The 25335-nt window shown below is 38.1% G+C and overlaps 1 protein-coding gene and 1 non-coding gene across 2 annotated transcripts; one reads left to right on the forward strand and one right to left on the reverse strand.

Moving 5' to 3' along the window:
* Window positions 1-1429: 1429 nt before the first annotated feature.
* Window positions 1430-1536, reverse strand: LOC127088760 (small nucleolar RNA R71). The gene has a single exon (XR_007790578.1). It is a non-coding gene; the product is annotated as a small nucleolar RNA R71 (small nucleolar RNA).
* Window positions 1537-22493: 20957 nt separating this feature from the next.
* On the forward strand, window positions 22494-23706 carry LOC127088230 (endochitinase A2). The gene has a single exon (XM_051029142.1). The coding sequence runs from the start codon at window positions 22594-22596 to the stop codon at window positions 23569-23571; it is 978 nt and encodes a 325-aa protein (XP_050885099.1). The 5' UTR covers window positions 22494-22593; the 3' UTR covers window positions 23572-23706.
* The last annotated feature ends 1629 nt before the right edge of the window (window positions 23707-25335 follow it).

The raw sequence follows: 25335 nt of genomic DNA on the forward strand, positions 1-25335 counted from the left end.
AAGGAATCAAAACTAAGTTGGTTTAATTTTATTTAAAAATAAAGTCACTCTTTTTATGGTCACAATTTACAGGTTTAATAACAAAGTTTTTGTACGAGAGTAAAAGACATAAAGAAGTTAAATTCAATAGAACGAAAGTTTGAGTTTTTGACTGGACAGTGTAAATTGGACATTAATTCTAGATCAGGGCGAGAGCAATTTTTAGAGTTAATTAAATTCTAACCTTTTTCAAAACGTATTTTTAAAGATTGAATGTGAGGGCGAGAGTTAAGCATTTGAACTTAATTATATAACCTAAGTCAACAGAGCGAGAGTTTGAGATAAGGGTGTTTAAACGATTAGTGTTTTCTTAAAAAGAGTTTCTACGGATTCAATTGTTTTCAAAAAGTGGTTTTTGACTTAACTATAAGTGACAGCTACGTTAATATAAAATCATAGTTTATTCAACAGAGCGAGAGTTTGAGATAAGACTTTTAATCAATAGTATCTACTGAAAAGATTTATTTTAAAAACCAAGAAACCAACGAAGATTTGATTCCCTAATTACGACGAATTACATACCGATATCCGCTTTATTGATATTTAATCTAGAATTTAGTTTAGTTTTAGTTTTTCCCCCAAACAATCAAAATATCATCTGCCTTAGCTTTACGAAGTAACCTTAGATAACGGTATATCGATTCATAAGTCCCTGTGGGATCGATATCTTTTAAAACTACGCGATAGAACTGTGCACTTGCAGTTTGTACCCTAATTCGACTCATAAAGTCGAGCGATCAAGTTTTTGGCGCCGTTGCCGGGGACTTTTATTTAGTCGATATCGTAACTCTCCTGTTACGCTGTAGAGACTAAGGCTTTTCTTTTTCTTTTCTTTCTTTCGTTGATTTGTATGCCACGCACTCGCTCACAAGGCGAACCGTATTACTTACGAATCAACGATATCGAACTATATCTCCGAGTCTTACGACGAATTCGGGAATATCATGCTGCAAACAATCTCCCTCCTGTAGAACTTCCTGATTTCAAAAATATTTTCCCTTCGATACCCGAGATGGCAGAACCAGCTCGTGCTCTTAGAGATTACGCCGCTCCATCGCAAGATGAACCGCATTCAAGTATTGCTCCACCCGCAATCGAAGCAAATAACTTTGAACTCAAACCTTCACTGTTACAGGCAGTGCAACAGAACCAATTCTCTGGGAATCCTACCGAGGATCCTAACCTTCATTTATCCGTATTTGTCCAATACGTTGATACTGTTAAAGCTAATGGTGTCACTTCAGAGGCAATTCGACTTCGTCTTTTTCCTTTCTCACTAAGAGATAGCGCTAGAAGATGGCTTCAATCTCTTCCTTCCAACTCAGTCACCACATGGAACGAGTTGAAGAAAGTTTTTCTTGCTCGATATTTTCCGCCAAGCAAAACAGCTATGTTAAGAGCCCAAATAAATGGATTTAAACAGAAAGATAACGAGTCTCTTTTCGAAGCATGGGAAAGATACAAAGACATGATGAGACTTTGTCCACACCATGGTTTAGAAGACTGGTTAGTAATTCATACATTCTATAATGGTCTCCTGTACAACACAAGGTTAACAATAGATGCCGCCGCAGGTGGTGCGCTAATGAACAAACCTTATGCTGACGCTTACCAACTTGTCGAAAGCATGGCTCAAAACCACTATCAGTGGGGAACCGAACGAACAATGGTGGAAAAACCTCAAACGAAAACTGGCATGTACGAGATAAGTAACCTTGATCATGTTAATGCAAAAGTGGATGCTTTGGTCCAAAAAATTGAAAGTTTAAATGTATCACCTCCAGCCACCGTAGTCGCCATAACTCAGAATTGCGAAGTCTGTGGAATCCAAGGTCACACTTCTGCAGATTGTCAACTCCTAACAGGAATCCAAGCGGAGCAAGTAAACTATGCTCAAGGAAGCCCCTATTCGCATACCTATAACTCAAATTGGAAGAATCATCCAAATTTTTCGTATAAGAGTAATAATGCTCTATACGCACCTGGACAATCTCCAAATCAAGCCCCAGCTATACCTCCGGGATATCAGAAGCCGACCCCATCTCCATCTAACAATAACGCCCCTAGGAAATCCAACTTGGAAATCATGATGGAAAACTTTATAGCTTCTCAACAGCAAACCAATAAAGATTTCTTAAACCAGAATGTACACACTGGCGAACAAATTAAATAACTAGCAAGTAAAGTAGATGCCCTGGCTACTCATAACAAAATGCTGGAAACGCAAATATCACAAGTAGCTCAACAACAAGCGCCTACTGCTGCCCCAACTGGTACATTTCCTGGCCAACCCCAACCTAACCCAAGAAGCCACGCTCATGCAATTATACTGAGAAGTGGAACGGAAGTGGAAGGACCGTCTGACCCAAGGATAGAAAACCAAAACTCTGAAAGGTCAACTGAAGAAAGTGAACCTAAGGAAAAGGCAAAGAGTAATAAGGAAACCGTAGAAAAGAAGAAACCTTATGTACCTCCTCCACCTTATAAACCACTGATCCCTTACCCTCAAAGGCTTGTTAAAACCAAAGATGCGGGCCAATTTAAAAAAAAAATCGACCTACTAAAACAATTAAACGTCACTATTCCGTTTACAGAAGCTATTACGCAGATGCCCTCATATGCCAAGTTTTTAAAAGAAATTCTTTCTAATAAAAGAAAACTTGAAGATAGCGAAACCGTCACACTTACTGCTGAATGTAGTGCTATAATACAAAATATGCCTCCTAAACTTAAAGACCCAGGTAGTTTCTCTATACCCTGTCACATAGGAAAATTTGTCATTGACAAAGCCTTATGCGATTTAGGAGCCGGTATTAGTGTTATGCCTTTATCCATATGCAAGAGACTTGAAATGGGAGAATTAAGACCAACTAAAATGTCTGTGCAACTAGCAGATCGTTCCGTAAAATATCCTGTAGGAATTCTTGAAAACGTTCCAGTGCGCATAGGTCAATTCTACATTCCAACTGATTTTATAATTATGGATATTAGAGAAGATGAAGTTACACCCATTATACTGGGAAGACCGTTCTTAGCAACCGCCGGTGCAATCATAGACGTAAAACGAGGACGACTCACTTTCGAAGTAGGAGAAGAGAAAATTGAGTTCATTTTTTCCCAATTTTTGAAAGCACCTGCAATAGAAGATACATGTTACTTCATGGATATCATCGATGAATGCATAAAAGAAACGGAGTTAGAAAAAGACAAATCATCTGACTACCTTGTAGAAGACAAACTTAACCAATGTTTAGCAATAACACCGGACCCTACGCAATGCCTTAAGAAACCAACCTTAGACCTGAAAACACTTCCCAAGAATCTGAGATATGAATTCCTAGACTTAGAGCTTGAACGACCAGTGATAGTTAATGCTGACCTAGGAAGACTCGAAACAGAAAAACTCCTGCATATCTTAAGAAAATATCCAACCGCACTAGGTTACAACATCACCGATCTTAAAGGAATAAGTCCTTCTATTTGTATGCATCGCATCATGTTAGAAGAAGACTGTAAAACTTCTAGGGAACACCAGAGAAGACTAAACCCGATCCTAAGTGAGGTAGTGAAGAAGGAAATAACCAAGTTATTAGAGGCAGGTATCATATATCCTATATCTGATAGCAAATGGGTTAGTCCTGTACACGTAGTACCAAAGAAAGGAGGTATAACAGTCATTGAAAATGAAAAAGGAGAAACTATAACCAAACGAATCGAATCGGGATGGAGAATGTGCATTGACTATAGGAAACTAAACAAAGCAACCCGAAAAGACCATTTCCCCTTACCATTCATTGACCAGATGTTAGAACGATTAGCAAAACATTCACATTTCTGCTATCTAGACGGTTACTCAGGTTTCTTTCAAATACCAATTCACCCTGATGACCAAGAAAAGACAACGTTCACGTGCCCTTTTGGTACCTTCGCTTATAGACGAATGCCGTTTGGCTTGTGTAATGCTCCTGCAACTTTCCAAAGATGCATGATGGCAATATTCGCCGATTTCCTAGAAAACATCATGGAAGTATTTATGGATGACTTTTGCGTATGCGGACAAAACTTTGAAGAATGTCTTGGAAACCTAGAGAAAGTTCTAGAGCGATGTGTAAAAGTAAACCTAGTACTTAATTGGGAAAAATGCCACTTTATGGTACAAGAAGGAATTGTTTTAGGACACATCATCTCAAATAGAGGAATTGAAGTAGACAAGGCCAAAATAGAGGTAATCGAAAACCTTCAACCTCCGAAGACTGTGAGAGAAGTACGAAGCTTCTTAGGACATGCCGGTTTTTACCGACGATTCATTAAAGACTTCTCTAAAATAACTAAACCGTTGACCGGATTATTGATGAAAGATGCTGAATTCATATTCGACAATAAATGTTTAGAAGCATTTCAAACGCTTAAACAAGCACTGATCTCCGCACCCATAATGCAGACACCAGATTGGAATGAACCATTCGAAATAATGTGTGATGCCAGCGATTACGCTGTAGGTGCTGTTTTAGGACAACGAAAAGATAAAAAGCTTCATGTTATATATTACGCAAGTAGAACTCTAGATGAAGCACAAATGAATTACGCCACAACCGAGAAAGAACTTCTAGCAGTCGTGTTTGCGCTAGATAAATTTCGTTCTTACTTAGTCGGAGCCAAAATAATCATCTACACTGACCACGCCGCTATCAAATACCTCTTAACTAAAAAGGATGCAAAACCTAGACTCCTAAGGTGGATCCTGTTACTACAAGAGTTCAATTTGGAAATCAAAGACAAGAAAGGAACTGAAAACGTAGTAGCAGATCACCTCTCTAGACTTGAGAACCTTGAACCGGAGAGAACAGCAATTAACGATGATTTCTCGTACGATAAGCTTATAGCTACTTTAGAAGAAAACAACGCTGATAAACAGGTAGAAACTACCTTAGCAATATCTGTTACACCGTGGCACGCTGACCTCGTCAATTATTTAGCCGCCGGAATAGTTCCATCTACCTTATCCTACCAACAGAAGAAACGATTCTTCTACGATATAAAACATTATTACTGGGATGACCCCTTACTTTTTAAAAGAGGTCCCGATGGTATTTTCCGTCGGTGTATACCCGAAGAAGAGGTAGAAAGTATAATCCAACATTGTCACTCCGCTCCTTATGGTGGACACGCAAGTACATCCAAGACCTGCTCTAAAATCCTACAAGCGGGTTTTTATTGGCCAAGTATATGGAAGGATGTACATGCAACTATTAAGAAATGTGACAGATGTCAACGCACAGGAAACATATCGAGACGTGACGAGATGCCACAAAAGGGCGTTTTGGAAGTCGAGATTTTCGACGTGTGGGGAATAGACTTCATGGGACCTTTTCCATCCTCTTTCGGTAACAAATACATACTCGTGGCAGTTGACTACGTATCAAAATGGATTGAAGCTATAGCTTCCCCAACAAATGACACACGAGTAGTAACTAGACTCTTTAAGAATATAATATTTCCAAGGTTTGGTGTCCCAAGAATAGTTGTCAGTGATGGTGGATCGCATTTCATATCCAAAGTACTCGAAAAACTACTGCTTAAGTATGGCGTAAGACATAGAGTAGCGACACCTTACCACCCTCAAACCAGTGGGCAAGTGGAAGTATCTAACAGAGAAATCAAACAGATACTAGAAAAAACAGTCGCCACTTCAAGGAAAGACTGGTCATTGAAATTACCAGAAGCTTTATGGGCATACCGAACTGCTTACAAAACACCCATAGGGACAACCCCATTTAAGCTAATTTATGGAAAATCCTGTCACCTCCCGGTAGAATTAGAACATAAAGCCTATTGGGCTATTAAAAATCTAAATTTAAACTATAAAGCCGCCGGTGAAAAGAGAATCCTTGATATAAGCGAATTAGAGGAACTCAGAAGAGACGCTTACGAAAATGCCAGAATTTACAAAGAAAGAACAAAACAATGGCATGACAAGCGCATATCAAGGAAAATCTTCAAACAAGGCGATACAGTCCTTTTATTTAACTCCAGATTAAAGTTATTTCCGGGAAAACTACGATCTAGATGGTCAGGTCCTTTTCAAATCACCAATGTTTTTCCTAGTGGAGCAGTAGAAATTAAAGGCAAATCTATGGAACCATTTACCGTAAACGGGCAACGTCTAAAACATTATCACTATGCAGAAAACAATGAAGATTCGCAAGTCTTGCACTTAGACGAAATGCCTCCAGAAACTATAGATTGTAATTGATTGTGTTTACGTCGAGCTTGCGACATTAAACAAAGCGCTTAGTGGGAGACAACCCACAAATTATTTTATTTCCTTATTCTATTATTATTATTTTTCTATTTCTTCCTTAATTATTCTTTTCTGTTTAGTATTCATTCTTAATTTATTTTAATTTATTAAAAACTTTTCTCTTCTTTCGGCATTTGGCCAAATCCTGACTAAAACTCTTGTTTTTCTTTTCTCTAGCTAACACTAACCTAATGGGACGTATTGATCGTATGGGTATCAAATTCAGAGGAATGGCTCAGAAACAAAAGTTTGAGGAACTAGCCACGAGAGAGATGCTACCTAGCCTGTATGCTGATGACTGGGCAATGACTGCCCTTGGACTAAGACAAAGTGTCCTGTATTTGCTGAATCAGATAGGGTGGGAAACCGCTCCTATCCGTAGACAATTTGTCACTTACCGGAGACTGACTCTAGAATTCCTTAGTTCTCTGATCTATCTACCCAGCCATGGAAAAGGAATAAGCAGAGGTTTTATACAGTTCAGAATGTTTAACATGGAGTACCAATTTAATATTCAAGATTTTACCAACCTTTTAGGCTTCCCTACATCCTTTGACACATTTACAGTAAGCCAAGAGGAACTTTTTGAATATAGAGAACTTGAACACTTTTGGGGTAACTTGACTGGAAATGACGATCCCGAGGAACATGAGTTTCTCTCTGGAAACATACATAACCCGGCCTTCCGTTATTTCCATAAGATCCTGACCCACACCTTATTTGGGAAGAAGCCAAACAGTACCACAGTTTCACGTGATGAACTCTTCATCATATTTTGTGCTTCTCAGAACCGTCCAGTAAACGGTGCCACTTTTATGTTAGCAAATTTGGACCACCTTATCCAAGATGAGCGAGCACCAATCCGAATAGGCGGTTTGATAACTATGATAGGTAATGCTATTGGATTACGTCAGCCTATGCTTGACTTAAGCCCTTTTTGTGGCATTACTACTATGAGTATACCCTTCCTCTTCAACACTTTGTTCATAGCAAACCTAGGGACTGATGAGTTTGAGCTTATTATTGATAACCAAGTTCTTTGCCTATTCACCATGCCCGATCCTAGGACTAGTGTTCACAACCGCAACAACTGGCTCTACAATCTGAACGAAACCCCCTCTTCTGCTAGATCCACTGAATCCATCCAGGACTATGAGATTTGTGATGACTATAAGATTTATGATGACCAGATTCCTTATGCTGAATCAGATCCTCAGACACCATCTGGATATTATGATATTGATCCTCCTCCTCAACCTGCTCAGACCGAAGAATCGGCAATACCCGACCTTAGACATCATATGCCCGGAACTGATTATAACACTGCCATGGAAGCTCTGATGTCAGAACAAGATGCCCTCAGAGAAGAATTCACTAGCCTGAGGCACGAATTTCTGGGATACATGAACAGTATGACAAACCAGTTTCACGAGTTGCTACACCGTGTTAACTCCTTTGCTCCTCCGGCCAGAGATCGTGCAGATGGATAGAACTTATTTATTTTTCTTAGTTATTTAGTCTTAAGCTAGATTAATTATTTAATGTTATTTCAAATTATATTCGTATTTGTTTCTCTTTCGCATTTTTGTTTTTCTCCATTGTTACATTATGATTATTTTATTGAAGCTATTTATTCATTTTATTATGTAATATCTATTATGCTCTCTACTGTTGCTGCCTACATGAATTATTAAAGAACAATATATTTATGCATCATTGTGCAAAGTAGAATGACATGCAGGAAAATTAAATAGCAAAATAAAATAATCTGAAGCAAAACAAAACAAATAAAAAAAAATATAAATTACCAAAGTAACTATGAAGAACGCTAGCTGAAGCCTTGACAAAAAGACTGTGTGACGAGCGTCACACAACCTATGACGAACGGCATGCCAAGTACCTGTTACGACCGTCACGCCCCTGTGACGAGCGTAACACCCTCCAGACTAGGTGAACGTTACAGTACCGTTGGAGACGAACGTTACACCCTTCAACTTTTTATCTTCCCCATTTATTCACATTTACCCACATTTATTCACTTTTCAACCACCTCCTTTCCAACTTCCAAATTCTTTTCCTATAAATACCCATCAAAACCCCCCTTCATTCACCACAAACCATTCTCTAATATCAAATACATTTCTTTTCTTTCCAAATTACTCCTTCAAATTCATTCATCACTATGGCGGAAAACCAGAATTTCGGAACTATCATCTTCCGATCCGAAGATGAAAACTATCAAAGGGAGCAATTCGAGCGTTTCCAACAGCGAGGCGTCGTCTCTACCAGGTATCCTGATTTAACTTGTTTACAACAATTAGGATTACTCCAAGGTATCGAGTGGATGCTCCGCCTTGCCGACTTAACCTTCCTTTGCACTCATAATCAACCCACCTACCCCTCCCTAACCTTAGAATTCTTAAGTTCATACGCGTACAACACTCCAGCCGGTGAGGACGAATTCTTAACCGGTACCGCAACCTTCCGTATGTTCAACACCGAGTACTCCTTAACCCAAAACCAATTGAGTACCATGCTACAATTCCCCACAGAAGGTCAAGTCTACCCCAGAATCCCTCCAAACCTAAACTGGAGCACAGTTGCTGCTTTCGACCTCTTTAGGAAAATATCCGGAGTAGATGCCAACAACTGGGAAGAGCTCCTTGTTTCCCATATACATAACCCAACTATCCGGTACTTTATCCGTATCCTACAAAACACCGTCTTTGGAAGACCGAACAACAGCAAGGTCAACGCAAAGGAACTCTTCTTCCTCGAATGCGCCTTCGAACCGCAGGCTAAGGTAAACGCCGCCTCCTTCCTATTTCATCATATCCGCACCTTATGTGCTAGAGGCCGTCAACCTTTTGTAATTGGTGGATTAATAACCACCATAGCACTTGGCTTAAACCTAGGGGACCGACTCCAAACTTTAGAATCTTTACCTCCCCTATTTATGGATATAGGCTACTGTCGGTCCAGCCACCTAATCAAGAACCGAGTAGGCGGAAAATATTACCTTATGGTGAATAACCAGGCCGTCCCAAGCGTTGTTCTCCCCAACATTTCCCTGACAGATGTCACCAATCCCAACCGCCACCTCTATGATCTAAATGCTCCCGAAGCTACCGAGCCTTCGCATACAAACCCGCCCGCAGACGAGTTTGAAGAAATGGAGCAAGGTGATCATGCTCCTGCACAACAATCAGTTCCGCTCAACCCTTCCGATAATGCAACTGGCCCATCCTCACAACGTCGTCGACGAAGAAGGCCTGCAACCAACGACGACATCATGGATGCTATTGATGGTATGCAAGCACAGAATGTCGAGATGATGCAAATGATGCGTCAAATGCAACAACAGCAGGAAGAGAGGAATAACATAACCGATCAGCGGTTCACTGAGTTGTTTAGCAGGTTCGACAACTTAGACTTACGTCAGCGATCACCAGGCCCAAGAACAAGAGGCGGAAGGCCACATTGATTTTAGTTCCCTTTTCTTTTCCTTTTTGTATTTCGTTTCCTTCAAACATTGAGGACAATGTTTTATTCAAGTATGGGGGGGAAAACCGTGTTCTTTCTATCCTCCATTTTCCTTTTCAAGTATGTATTTTTCTTTTCATTGTTATTTCCCTTTCATTGTTATTTCCCTTATAAAAATATATATATATATATATATATATATATATATATATATATATATATATATATATATATATATATATATATATATATATATATTATCATAATATAGATTTATTTTAAGTTAAGTCCCTAGCGTGAAAAACTTTCTATTATCTATTCCCCTCAAAATTTTCATGAGCCATAACAAAAATTTAACACACCCAATAAGTATAAAGGTTGCTTATTTTATAAAACTTGAGTGAAATCAAAAACAAAATCATTACCATAACAACGCTCTGAGAACCTCAACACGTTAGATCAGGATAAGCACCTATTATACCAAGTCCATGGACTTTTAACCTTATAGTAACCCCAAGTAGTTTATACGAGAAGTCAGCACCATCTTAATAGCAAACTACGTGGAGAGCCGATGAATATAAGTGAATGATTCCCAAAGTAACATAAAAACATATATATATATATATGTCAGGAAATGCACTAATTAAGTTAGGTGATCCTTACCAGATCATTTAATCTAAAGGTTGCAGATCATACAAAAGCATAATACGAGAGATCCATTATGAGTTGGTACAGCAGGTATCTGGTGCTGAACTTGGTAGGGCGGACTACGGTCCGATCCCCCGCAATTTGCAATGGACTGAATAACGAAGTTATCTGACTTATGTACCAGAACTTCTAGATAAAAGGGGATCAGAATCACTAACCGGTTACTCCACTATGTGCGCGAAAAGATAAAGGGCTTAATGTGATTTCGCTAGAATGAAAACGGGTGAAATAAGAGTAAAGGAACTAGGATAGCTATAATGGCATTACTCGAACTGGTTTGCATAAGGTGGGGTTATCTGAGGTTGTAACGGTAGTTGTTGATGTCAAGATTAAACCCAGGTTACTTCTAAACAAGGTTTACTTGCAACCTAGTACGAATTGATGTGTGTTTTGAAATTTCATCTGGCCAAATTTTTAAAACGATTTCTATACTGTATCTTGCTTGAGGACAAGCAAAGGTCTAAGTATGGGGGAGTTTGATAACATGAAATTATATCACATTTTTGGACTCGATTTAATTAAATTATATTATTATTTGTTTCGATTTATTTCATTTTATTCGATATTACTTGGTATTTTTCCCTTTATTTGTTTCAGGTAATTTATTTGAAGCATAAGTGAAAAAGGAAGAAAAGGGGTGCAAAAAGAAATGAAAAGAAGCAAATTCCACCAAGCCAAAGCCCAACCCACAATCACAAGCCAGGGGCGCTGAAGTGTGACGAGCGCCACACAAGCCGTGACGACCGTCACGCCTTGCTACTTTGTGTTACGAGCGTAACACATGGTGTGACGGACGTCACACCCCACTCCTATATTTTTGGCTTTGACGCATCCACGAAGTACGCTTTGAAGCAGTCAGCCAAACGTGCCAAATTTTGCTCCAACAAACTTTTCTCCACGGATCCCTCATTCAAAACCAAGTCTCCCTTGATTTTCTCAACCACCAAAACCAAGTCTCCCTTGATTTTCTCAACCACCAAGACCAAATGGACACTATATAAAGGACCCAAATGGGAGAATTTGGAAGGGCCTACTTTTACATTTTTTACGCTCTGCAATTTAGTTTTCAGCTTTCTAGCTTTTAGCATTTTTTTCTTTTTCAGCAACCTTGTTTCTGTTGCCATTATTTTTACAGCATTATATTTTTTCCAGCATTCCATATTTTTCTTCAGCAATTTATTTCCTTTGTTAGTTTAATTTTTTAGGCATTCAATTAATTTTCTCACAATAGTTTCTACACCGGAAACTATTGTGTAACTTTAACTAGATCTAACCTTACGTTAGATCATAGTATTTTATTCCTTCGCCTTTATTTTACTGTCTGATCGAAGATTGTGAAGAACAAATCCAACCGGTCTGTGGTGGAGTGTTCAAGCATCGAAGTTAGAGAACAATCAAGATTTCTATTAATTTTACAGGTTCTTTAATTTATTGTTTTAATTTATATATGCTCTGCACTGCTGTTTATCTATATTGTTTGCCTGATATGGCTTTAATTAAGCGTAATAATTGTTTAAGCCTGTTTAACATGTCCGGCTAATTAATTTAGATATCGGTATGTAAAGTAAGCGGAATAAGGAATCAAAACTAAGTTGGTTTAATTTTATTTAAAAATAAAGTCACTCTTTTTATGGTCACAATTTACAGGTTTAATAACAAAGTTTTTGTACGAGAGTAAAAGACATAAAGAAGTTAAATTCAATAGAACGAAAGTTTGAGTTTTTGACTGGACAGTGTAAATTGGACATTAATTCTAGATCAGGGCGAGAGCAATTTTTAGAGTTAATTAAATTCTAACCTTTTTCAAAAAGTATTTTTAAAGATTGAATGTGAGGGCGAGAGTTAAGCATTTGAACTTAATTATATAACCTAAGTCAACAGAGCGAGAGTTTGAGATAAGGGTGTTTAAACGATTAGTGTTTTCTTAAAAAGAGTTTCTACGGATTCAATTATTTTCAAAAAGTGGTTTTTGACTTAACTATAAGTGACAGCTACGTTAATATAAAATCATAGTTTATTCAACAGAGCGAGAGTTTGAGATAAGACTTTTAATCAATAGTATCTACTGAAAAGATTTATTTTAAAAACCAAGAAACCAACGAAGATTTGATTCCCTAATTACGACGAATTACATACCGATATCCGCTTTATTGATATTTAATCTAGAATTTAGTTTAGTTTTAGTTTTTCCCCCAAACAATCAAAATATCATCTGCCTTAGCTTTACGAAGTAACCTTAGATAACGGTATATCGATTCATAAGTCCCTGTGGGATCGATATCTTTTAAAACTACGCGATAGAACTGTGCACTTGCAGTTTGTACCCCAATTCGACTCATAAAGTCGAGCGATCAACAAGCTAAGGAGACTAGATCTCACCAACGATCCAAACACATACTTAGGCGTTATCACCTCATTCGAGGGATAATAGATAGAGGAGATGTGAAAATATGCAGAGTACCTACACTTGACAATATTGCTGACCCACTGACAAAGCCTCTTACGCAGTAGAAGCATGATGGCCATACTAGATCTATGGGCATTAGGGGTATGCCTGATTGGATCTAGTGCTAGTGAGAGATTGTTGGTGTAAGCCCTAGAGGCCAATACTTTTGGTACTTGTATCGAATTATTTATTCATAATAAAAGGATTTTTCTTTATCATGTCTGTCTAATAAAGTCCCTAGAATAGCTAGTCCGTTTAATGTATCAAGTGTGATTTAATCATGAGATCCCATTAAACATAAGGACACTATTCTTAAAGTATCCGTAGTCGAGCTTTATTGTGAAATGGGATAACATTAAAGCATTAAGACTATTATGTATATAGACTGATGATCACATCTCATGGATCATGGATAAGGAGTTATCAAGTCTTAAACATAGGTATGAATATTAAGAGTAATATTTATATTGGATTGACCCGCTATGAGAATACTATATAGAATGTTATGCAAAGTGTCATAAGTTATTCTCATGGTGATAATGGTGTATACCACCCTTCGACCTAAAACCACTATGGACCCTAGATGTAGAGTCGAGTGCCTTATTGCTGATCAAACATTGTCCGTAACTGGATGGCCATAAAGACAGTTGATGGGTACTCCACGAAGCATGCTGAGGGACATGAGTGACCTAGATGGAATTTACCCATCCTGTGTAACAGGATAAATGTCTACGGGCCCAACATTGAACTGGACAAGGATGACACAGTCTATGCCTTGTGTTCAATATAGACATAAGGGTAAAAGGGTAATTATACACATAAGTATTATCACAAAAGGATTTGTCATATCACATGACATTTTCGTGTCTTGGGTAGCAGTGATGTGTTGCTAGATACCGCTCACTGTTTATCATGTTAAATACGTGATTTAATATAATTGTCAATGTCGCGAAAACCTACAAGGTCACACACAAAAGGACGGATTGATAAGAGATAAAGTAACTAAGGAACACCGTAAGGTATGGTGCACTTAAGTGAATTGTAGAACATCGTAAGGTACGGTGTACTTAAGTAGAATATGAAATATGGTAAGGTACCACGCGCTTAAGTGATTTTGGCATATTATAAGATATTGACCACATACACTTAAGTAGGCTTTTTAGCTTGCAGCCCACACAAGTGGTTTTATAAATATAACCCTTGTGCAGAAGCATTTGTGAAGTTGTAATTTCGTTTCTCTCTCTCTCTCTCACACACACACACACACACACACACATACTCAAAGCCTTCATTCATAGCAGCTAGCACTGAGATTGAAGGAATCCGTTCGTGTGGACTGAGTAGAGGCGTTGTCACCATTCAACGTTCATGATCGCTCTATAGATCTGCATCAAAGGTTTCAATCGCCACAGGAGGTAACGATTCTATCGCTGATCATGCCCATTCATAAGGATCACTAAAGGAGAAACTTTTTAAATTCCGCTGCATTTTGGATCGCTCTTCTCCTTCATAAATAAGCAGCTGATCATTATCAGTTTGAGTAAACATCTTCCCTTTGTATTTTTCAAAGTCTGGGACCTTGAATTTCACCGGAATTTTGACGTTGGGAACCAAACAGAGTTCAGCAGCACTCTTTCTAAACAAATCTTTCCCTCTTTGTGTTTTCAATTATTTGCGCAACTCAAGGAATTGGTCCTTAATTTCATCAATTTTCTCATAAACATCTGGACCTTCAGACGGCTCAGAGTGGTAAGTGGTGTCCTCGACACAAGGCAGAGTATGAACAATAGGAGGAGGTACAGTCAGGACCGGGCTAGATGTCGACACAAAAGCAAAAGTAGGCGCATACCCTTCAGGCACAAAATTGGGTGATATTCCCCACGAGAATCCAATTGGCATGGCGGAAACAGACTGTCTAGCCACCATAGGCACAGTTGATGAAGTAATCTCTAAGATGACAGTCCTCTAAGGAGGAGGAGTTGCGGGAGGTGGAGACTGCTGGTTCTGAGCAGCTATTACAGACTCCATCAGGGTTGTGAGTATGGAAATCTCATCTTTCAGTTCTCTGTTCTCTTGCTCGAGGTGCTCCATTCTTTTCAAATGATTAGCTCGGGTGTTGTAAGGATGAGTTAGCTTGGTTGATACACAGAAGAAGAACTGATAAGACATCTGGCGGGAGAAACCTGCTATGCAAATGATGCATGAAATGCAATATTTTTTTATGTTTTAATTTCAAGGAATATATGAAGTCTTATTTGCAAATATTAATAATAACAATTCAATTGACCATAAAATCTCTTTTTATTCATAAAATTTGGAAGGATTACACTGAGTACAATTTCAGAAACCAAAGTACAAATACAAGAGAAAAGGAAACTATCATCATAAGGATCCCTAGCGACTGTATCAGACGATCTGGCTATGGGAGCATACTTCCTTCAGATGTGTCGAATCTCAGACTCAAAGGATGTCTTCATCTGAGTCTTCTCAGGGACAAGCCAGTCAACAATCTTCTTCGAAGCACCGGAAGATTGAGGCATACTAGAGGCAACTAAACCTTTTGGTTCTCTCTGTCTCTTTACTGCACGATCCTCAAGAATCTCAATAAGTGCATCTTTGTCTTTCGACTCAAGCTGCAACTCCTCATGCTTTCGATTCAAAACATGGAATGGCTCTTCCCACAAGTCTCTCTCTTGCTTCATCTTGGCAAGTGAGTCTTCCAACTCCTCTACATCTTAGTTAGGGAGAGTTGATGGCTCAACCATAACCACAGACATAGGTCTTTCACAAGCGTACGACATCTTCAACTCTAAAGCTCTCTTCTTCACCCAAATAGTGTAAGCTTCCAAGGCTACACAGTTGCATGAACCAAGCTCAGATCTTCCTTTCCTATGCACATTATGCCAAGCACACACCATTCTATTCTTCAAAAGTCGGGAATCTTTACCCTCCTGGTAGAATAGAACCTCCAACTGAACGTTATTAGGCTTATCTCTCAAAGGGAACCCAAGTTGACAACGGACCAATGCAGGGTTGTAGTTGATTCCTCCTTTGTACCAATGAGCGGCACATTAGAGAACTCACCGCAACTATCAATAGTGTTCAAGATACTCAATGCATAATCATACTAAACAATATCATCATTAGTGAGAGGCATAAGTCTTTGGGACCACCGTAGACATTGTCGATTCTCCACGAAAGTAGGCGGCTGAGGCAAGTGCGAAATAAACCACTTGTACAGGAGAGGATCACGGCATACAATAGTCTCATCACCTTTAGAATTCCTCAAATGCAGAGAGAAGTACATGTCACCCAACAGAGTCGGAACAGCATTCCCAATCAAGAAAATTCTAATGACGTTAACATCAACAAAATCGTCAATGTTAGGGAACAATGTTAGACCATGGATGAGCAATATCAAGATAACTTCAAAAGCATCCATGCTACCGGCTTGAGCAAAAACAATAGCTTTACCAATGAGAAAATCAGAAGTCAACCCTAGAATCCCTCCTTTTTTCATCAAATGAGCATCAATCTCATATTTCTTCAGATGAAGAGCTTCAGTTATGACATGATACCCCGGGATCTCTTCCAATCCACTGAAAGGTACCTTGTTAGATACGGGTATACCCAAGAGATGGGCATACTCCTCCAACGTGGACACAAGCTGATAATCGGGAAAAGTGAAGTACCGATAAAGAGGGTCATAGAACTGAATCAAAACAGTCAGAAATCCTTCAACCACATCAGTAGATAACACATACAAAAGCTTCCCATGACGTTACTTGAAGTCCAAAGGATCTAATACAAAGGATGACAACTTCCTTAACTCCTTCAAATCAGTTTTTTGATTTCAGGTGTTGTCTTGTTTGATGAGGAGTGATTTTGTTATTGCTCGGCCATGTTGGTAGCATTAGCTTTTAATCGTTGTGCTCTGGTTGTTTGACTCTGAGTTTTGCGTTGAATTTCGATTTAGGTTGTTGAGTTTGAAGGAATCTTGAGGAGCTCTTGGTTATTGTGTTCTGTTCGGAACATGCGGTCACGTGTTCTATTGAATAGTTTGGTTGTGCTTCTGCGTTGCGTTTTTGATGTTGGGCGTTTTAGATTGTTGGGTTACTATTAGCACGAGTTTCAATTGTGGAATATTAATTTGGACATAATTTGTTTTGTACTAGTATGTCTTGAGTTAGAAATTGGGAATAATAGGATGTTGTTCTCATTGTATCAACAGTGCTTAAATATACATAATAGTGTATGGTCATTCTCCTATAATTGAGCCATCTATAATTACAATAGTAATGACAGTAACTGTACATAGCTATAAAAGGAAGGAAATAATGTTGTTGCATTTCTGTCCATAATGATGCAGATAATGACAATTGTCTCATAATGACAATTGTGTCATCATGAGTTGTAATTCCTTAATTGCTTTGACTCCCCCTCTCAAACTGGTGGTGACTCAGTGACACCAAGTTTGCTTCTCATGATGTTGAATCTAGTGTGAGTTAGAGCCTTGGTTAGACAGTCTGCAATTTGGTCTGCAGTAGGGACATAGGCAATTGTAACTTCATTGTGAATAACTTGATCACGTATGTAGTGAATGTCTATCTCAATGTGTTTAGACCTAGCATGCATAACCGGATTGGAGGCTAGTGCCTTAGCACTCAAGTTATCACACCACATAACAGGTTTTCGAAGTATTGGCAGTTTGAGTTCCCCTAGTAATGATTTCAGCCATGCTACTTCAGCTGCTAGATCAGCTAAGGCTCTATATTCTGATTCTGTACTTGACCGGGATACCACTTTTTGCTTTCTTGAGGCCCACGACACCAAAGTTTCACCAAGAAACACACATTGTCCCGCCATGGATTTCCTGTCATCTATGCTTGTGGCCCAATCTGCATCTGAGAACCCAGCTATGTCAAGATTCGTTGAAGGTTTAATGTGCAAGCCTAGGTTTGTTGTTCCATGGAGATACCTCAGTATTCTCTTTATACCTTGCCAATGATCTATTGTTGGAGAACTCATGTATTGGCTGAGCTTGTTGACTGCAAAGGCTATATCAGGCCTTGTGTTGGTTAAGTATTGTAGAGCGCCTATAGCCTGTCTATAGTGTGTAGGATTGGACATTGGTTCTCCTTCTGTTGTGAATTGCCTCCCGGTTACCACTGGCGTAGGACATGATGCTGCATTTTCCATGTTGAATTTCTTGAGTAAATCTCCTATGTACTTTGTCTGTTTCAAGTACATCCCACTGTTGTCTCTATAGACTTCTATTCCCAAAAAATAGTGTAGATTTCCAAGGTCTTTTAGTGAAAAGGCAAGATTAAGTTGGCCGATGAAAGCTTCTAGGAACTTATTGTTGCTGCCGGTTATTATAATATCATCGACATAGATGAGAAGGAATGTAGTGTGATTAGCCTCTTTTAGGACAAATAAGGACGAGTCACTCTTGGTGTTTTGGAACCCCCAACTTAATAGTGTGTGTCTCAGGCTATCATACCAGGCCCTCGGGGCTTGCTTCAAACCATATATTGCCTTGTTTAATCTACATATGTGACGTGGTTTGGTTTGATCAATGTACCCTTCCGGTTGATGCATGAAAACAGTTTCTTTGAGATTTCCATTCAAGAACGCATTGTTTATGTCTAATTGTCTGACTTCCCAATTAAAATGTACAACAATTGACAAAATGATTCTTATAGTACTAGATTTTACGACTGGACTGAATGTTTCGTCATAGTCCAATCCTGCTGTTTGTTGAAAACCTCTAGCAACAAGTCTTGCTTTCCTCCTCTCAATTGTGCCATCTGCCTTGTATTTTGTTTTGTAGATCCACTTTGAGTCAATGATATTTTCTTGTCCCTGAAATGGTACCAAGGTCCAAGTTTTATTGTCCATCAATGCCTTGTACTCTTTGTCCATTGCTGTTATCCATTCTGGTCTGACTAGTGTTTCTCTTACATTCTCTGGTTCCTTATCTTCTTTAGATGCTTCAGTTAGCCCTATGTAAGGTAGTTTGGGCTTGTATATTCCTGCCTTGCCTCTTGTTCTCATCCAGTGTGTGTTGGTGATGTTCTGCTGCGGTGGTGAATTATTTTCTGAGAATGTCTGAGTGATTTCCTCCACCGATTCTCTTCCAACCGCTTCTGTTGGGTTTTCCGTTTCACTACTACTGTCTTTGAGATTGTTGTTATTTGTAGGTTCAGAATTTTCACCCACGACTGGTTCATCTTCTATGGTGTTATTGTCATTTGCTTCTGGCTCTTGTTGATCAACAATGTTGCCAGTTGCATCATCTATGTTGTCTGTAGCTACACCTGTAGGATAAGAAGGAAATCCTATAGAAATATCATTAGTAACAATTTTTATAGGATTTCTTGTGTCAAGAAAACCTTCTTGGAACGGAAAGTGATTCTCATTGAACACTACATGCCTTGACACAAACACTCTTCCATGAGAGTTAACACACTTATAGCCTTTGTGAGTATTGCTATAACCCAAAAATACACACCTAGTTGTGTGAAATTGAAGCTTGTGTTGATTGTAAGGTTTGAGGCAAGGGTAACAAGCACAACCAAACGGTTTCAGGGTCGTGTAGTCAGGTTCTTTATTGAACAATAGTGAGTAAGGACTTTTATTTGGATTTATAGATGACGGCAGTCTATTTATGAGATAAACAGCAGTAGAGAAAGCTTCCCACCAGTATGACATTGGCATTTTGGCCTGTGCTAACAATGTTAATCCCAGTTCAGTTACATGTCTATGTTTTCTTTCAGCCCTTCCATTTTGTTGGGAGGTGTATGGACAAGACATTCTAAATTGGATACCAGAGTCTATGGCAAGTTTTTGTACTGGTTTATATTCACCTCCACCATCACACTGAATCACTTTTATTTCCTTGTTAAATTGTTTTTCCACTAAATTTTTGAACTGGTTAAAGGCATGCACAGTTTCTGATTTTTGTTTTAAGGGAAAAATCCAAGTAAATCTACTGAAATCATCAATAAAATGCACATAATATTTAAAATTTGATTTAGACAATATTGGTGCAGGGCCCCATACATCGGTATGAATCAGATCTAAAGGTTCTTTAGCATGAGAGGAAGAGGATTTAAAAGGTAACAAGTGCAGTTTGCCAAACTGACATGCTTCACAAAATGTAAATTGGTCACTAGGTGATCTCTTTACATTGTAATCTTTCAGTACCTTTTCCAGAACTTTATTGTTGGGATGTCCAAGTTTCCTATGCCAATTTTCTTTGAGGGACATGTAGGCACAAGGATCTTTATTGGTTGAGAGTTGATATAGGCCATCCTTAAGCCTCCCTTTTAGAAGTTCCTTCCCTGTCACTTTGTCCTTCACATAGCAACAATTTTCATCAAATTCAACAAGAGCATTATTGTCAGCAGTTAACTTGGATACAGTGTGACCGACTCTATTATCGAACCAATAGTAACATTGAGCAGCAGTGTGACCGACTCTATTACATATCTGGCAGATAGGCCTTCCTCTACCTCTACCTCCTCTCATAGCTCTAAAGTTGGAACCTCTCCAGTTTCGTGTTCCATGTTTGTTTCCTCTGTGCTCAGTCTTGTTGGCAAAATTTGCAGATGCATTGATTGTGAGACCGCTGAGTTTGTCGAGTTGATCTATTCTACTTTCAAAGGCTAGTAGTTGTGCTTGTGGATCAACCCAACTGAGATTGATTTCATCAGCAAGTTTGACTACTACAGGATTGTAGTCAGCATCCAATCCATTCAAGATTTGGATCATCAGATCGGAGTTTGAGATAGGTGATCCTGCCAGTTTCAGTTTGTCTGCAAGATTCTTCATCTTCATGAGATATTGCTCCATCTTCATGTCGCCTTTACGAGTGTTGTGAAACTCTGATTTTAGGTAGATTGTCCTTGACTTTGTATGTGCTCCAGCAAGCTTTTGAGCTTCATCCCAAACTTCCTTAGATGTTTCACAGTGGATCAATTGTGTGGCTATGTCTATTGTCATAGAGTTCATTAGCCATCCAAGGAGTGCTTGATCTCGAGCAATCCAATCCTCATAGTCGGGATTGGCCTTCTTTGTTGTTTCATTTGATGTGATGAATTGGTTTGGGCATTCTTTTGTTCCCAACATGTAAACATCAAGTTTGCAGCCTCTGATTAATGGAAGGACCAAGGATTTCCATAGAGGGTAGTTGTCTCTATCCAGCTTGACAGAAACTATTGTGGGCAGGTCATTTTTCTTTGTGTTGGCAGTAGAAGACATGGTTGGATCGAATAAAAAGAAGGGAGCTTTCAAGCTTAAAGCTCTGATGCCAAGTTAGAAATTGGGAATAATAGGATGTTGTTCTCATTGTATCAACAGTGCTTAAATATACATAATAGTGTATGGTCATTCTCCTATAATTGAGCCATCTATAATTACAATAGTAATGACAGTAACTGTACATAGCTATAAAAGGAAGGAAATAATGTTGTTGCATTTCTGTCCATAATGATGCAGATAATGACAATTGTATCATCATGAGTTGTAATTCCTTAATTACTTTGACTTCTTGATTCTGTTGTGCCATGGTAGTTGTTATAATTTCGGGTGCTTTTGCGTTGCGGCGTTTCTTGTTGGGGCTGTTGGCATCCAGATATAGTTAGGAGGCTTTTTTTCTCTATCTCCTCAGCTAGTTCATCTCATGGTGTAGGTGGTAGTATCATTTTGTATTGAGTTGGTGGGTAAGATTGTGTTTTTTTGTCTGGTGCATTGGTTTTAGGTGTTTGTTGGAGTAAGGATAGTTGTTTTTTAGGCTTTTGTTGTGTTTTGTTTGTAGGGAGGAGGCGCAGTTTATTGTGTAGTTGGGAGATATGTGTATCATCTAACAATATATATTCGTTCTTCTTGTAATCCTAGCATTCCTTGTGCTAGCTTCTTTAGTTTAATATATATCTCCAAAAAAAAATTAAGGTTGGACATTTCGATCCAACATTATTTTAATTTTTCTTTTGTATTGTAGCAATTACTATTACGATGAAGAGAGTAATTTAGTTTCTCACCAATTCAATTTAGTTAAAAACTAGAAAAGATATTTGAGTTTAGAACGAGAATTAATTCCGAGATGGAGTATTTATTGAATTTGTCAGTTTCATTAATGCATGTTGGGATTAATGGCGTGTTTAAGAGAGTTTTATATTTACCATTATTGCATTAATTCAAATAAATAATTAATATGAATGAGAAAGTTGTGTTTGAGTTTTGTTATTTAAAATTATAAACAATTTTATAAGTAGCCATTATTCCAACCGAACCGAAATATTGTTAGATCTTATATGAGGTTAAAGATATCCTTGGGAATGAAATTGAAAAGCATCCTTATGTAAAAAAAGAAAAAGGTGAAGTAAGAGCGTTACTCGATACATAGTCAATTTTTTATATATCTATTCAACAATTAACATAGACAGATCTATCTCGTTCCTCTCTATTTTCTTTCTATGTTAAAATAGTCAATTGAGTGTGTAGATTGTTGTCTACAAAACATTTTTCTATTTATTTATTAAACTAATATAAACATATACCACGGCTATATATAGATAGAGGGGGTCTATCCACAAACATACAGTCTCAAAATATGAGCAAGTTAAGAATCCCAATACTATTAGTACTATTTATAGTCTCCTGCTGCTCAGCAGAGCAATGCGGAACACAAGCTGGGGGTGCTTTGTGCCCCGGTGGATTATGCTGCAGCAAATTCGGTTGGTGCGGTTCAACCTCCGAATACTGCGGTGATGGTTGCCAGAGTCAATGTAGTGGAAGCAGCGGCGGTGGCGGCACCCTTTCTAGCCTCATCTCCGGTGACACCTTCAACAACATGCTCAAACATCGCAATGATAATGCTTGTCAAGGGAAAGGCTTTTACACCTACGACGCTTTCCTATCAGCTGCAAAGGCTTTCCCCAACTTCGCCAATAAAGGAGATACCGCCACTAAAAAAAGAGAAATCGCTGCTTTCTTAGGTCAAACTTCTCACGAAACCACCGGTGGATGGCCAACTGCACCCGATGGTCCCTACGCTTGGGGATACTGCTTTCTCAGAGAACAGAATCCCAGCACCTACTGCCAAGCAAGCTCTGAATTTCCATGTGCTTCTGGAAAACAATACTACGGTAGAGGTCCCATTCAGATCTCATGGAATTACAACTACGGACAGTGTGGAAGAGCGATTGGTGTTGACTTGCTCAATAATCCAGACCTCGTCGCTACTGATCCTGTTGTATCCTTCAAGACCGCTTTATGGTTCTGGATGACGCCTCAGTCACCTAAACCATCCTGCCACGACGTTATCACCGGAGGATGGAGTCCGTCGAGTGGCGATCGTGCGGCGGGGAGGCTTCCCGGATACGGAACAGTGACGAACATCATAAACGGAGGACTTGAATGCGGGAGAGGACAGGATAGTAGAGTGCAGGATCGGATCGGGTTTTACAAGAGATACTGTGACATATTTGGAATTGGATACGGAGCTAATCTGGACTGTTACTCTCAGAGGCCATTCGGATCTTCACTCTCATTATCATCAATCCTTCTCGACACCGTCGCAGCAGCCTAGATTGGCTTTTTCTTCAAAAATAAATAAATGTGAATCACGGTTCACCTACTTCGGTTGACTCATCTATATATGAGTGTGACACATGTATAATAAACTACTACTACTATCAATGGATTTCAATCCTTACTCGACTCACGCATACTTTTCAATACAAATAACACTGTCCTTATCTTTTAGCAGTATATTGTTTTTCTCAAAGACCATTTCATTCTCGACTATCATTATCGGCACTATTGTCATCTAAAAGAAGTCGTACCCTATCTTGTCTTTTTCTTTATTATTATTCTTTCATTTTCGAATAAACAATAACATGCTTTTGTTAAACAATCCATATTACTATTAATAAAAGGTGACAGATAATAATTTAGAAACTAAAAATAGTTAGAAAAAAACAATTAAAAAATAAATAATTTAAATTGTATTAGAATTATATTCATTTCGATGCATTTTAATTACGAACCTATGATAGACAGTGTTTTAAAACTGAATTGGTTCAATTAATTTAACTGGAAACAAGAAATAATCCAATCAAACTTTTAAAAAAAGATTGTTTTTAAATCATCGGAATCAACTTTATAAAATCGAAATCTAAAAAAAAAATGCATTAATTCGTTCACAAAAAACAAACTCTTAAAATATATTTTCTTCACGTCGTCGTATTTTTTTTCCAACCACCATCCATTACTATCACAATATCTCTTTTAAAATAAATATATTTTTACTGTTCATTCTATTATATTGTTATGTATATTATTTATTTAATTATATTAAATTTGTAATGATTTTTTAAAATATTGATTTTATTAAATTCTGAATATATAATTATGTATGGCTTATATATAAAGTCAGACTCAATATTAATGGTTCTTGTTATGTATATTATTTATCTAATTATATTAAATATGTAATAATTTTGTAAAATGTTTTTATTAAATTGTGAATATATACTTATTTATGGCTTATATATAAAGTCAGATTTAATATTGATGATATTAAAAGTTGTAATTTGATATTCTATCGAAAATTGAATCGACTGTGTCAAAATAACTAGTCGAGGTTTCAGAGTCAACTGTATTCGACCAAGTCGAATACATGTATGTTTTAGGTTTGTTTCAATTTGTAGAGTTTTGGACATGAATTTTAGTTGCATATATAAAGGGCATAATATGTTGTAAATCACAATAGAATCACACTCATTACAAATCATGATTTTTAGAATTCAGTTTATAGTTTTCTCTCTTTTCTCTCTTCTTCTTCTCCTATCTATTTTGAAAATACTTTTGTTCCAACAAATTGATATCAAGGAGCCCTAGTTACGATTAAGAGAGAATTTGTAATGGCAAACAGAAACATAACAGCAACGTAATTTCCAGCAAATCTACCTGTTTTCAAAAGTGAAAACTATGAACGGTGGGTTGCACAAATGAATGTCATCTTCAAATTTCAAGATGTGACTGAAATCGTGAATGATAGAGTACCGACATTGGAAGCGAATGCAAATGATGTTCAGTAAGCTGTGCACAAGGAAATAAGAAATAAATATGGGGAAATTATGTTCTTGATTCACTAGTGTGTGGATCTTAACGTTTTTGAGAAGATAATTGAAGAAGAAACAGCCAAAGGAGCGTGTGACAAGTTGAGAAGCTTGTACGGAGAAGATGAAAAGTTGAAAAGGGTGAAGTTGCAGACGTTGAAAAAATAATTCGAGATGACTCAGATGAAGGAGGATGAACCAGTCTTGAAATATCTTTCACATGTGGTATT

Source organism: Lathyrus oleraceus, chromosome 5 (assembly GCF_024323335.1).
Source record: "Lathyrus oleraceus cultivar Zhongwan6 chromosome 5, CAAS_Psat_ZW6_1.0, whole genome shotgun sequence".
Taxonomy (NCBI): Eukaryota; Viridiplantae; Streptophyta; class Magnoliopsida; order Fabales; family Fabaceae; genus Lathyrus; species Lathyrus oleraceus.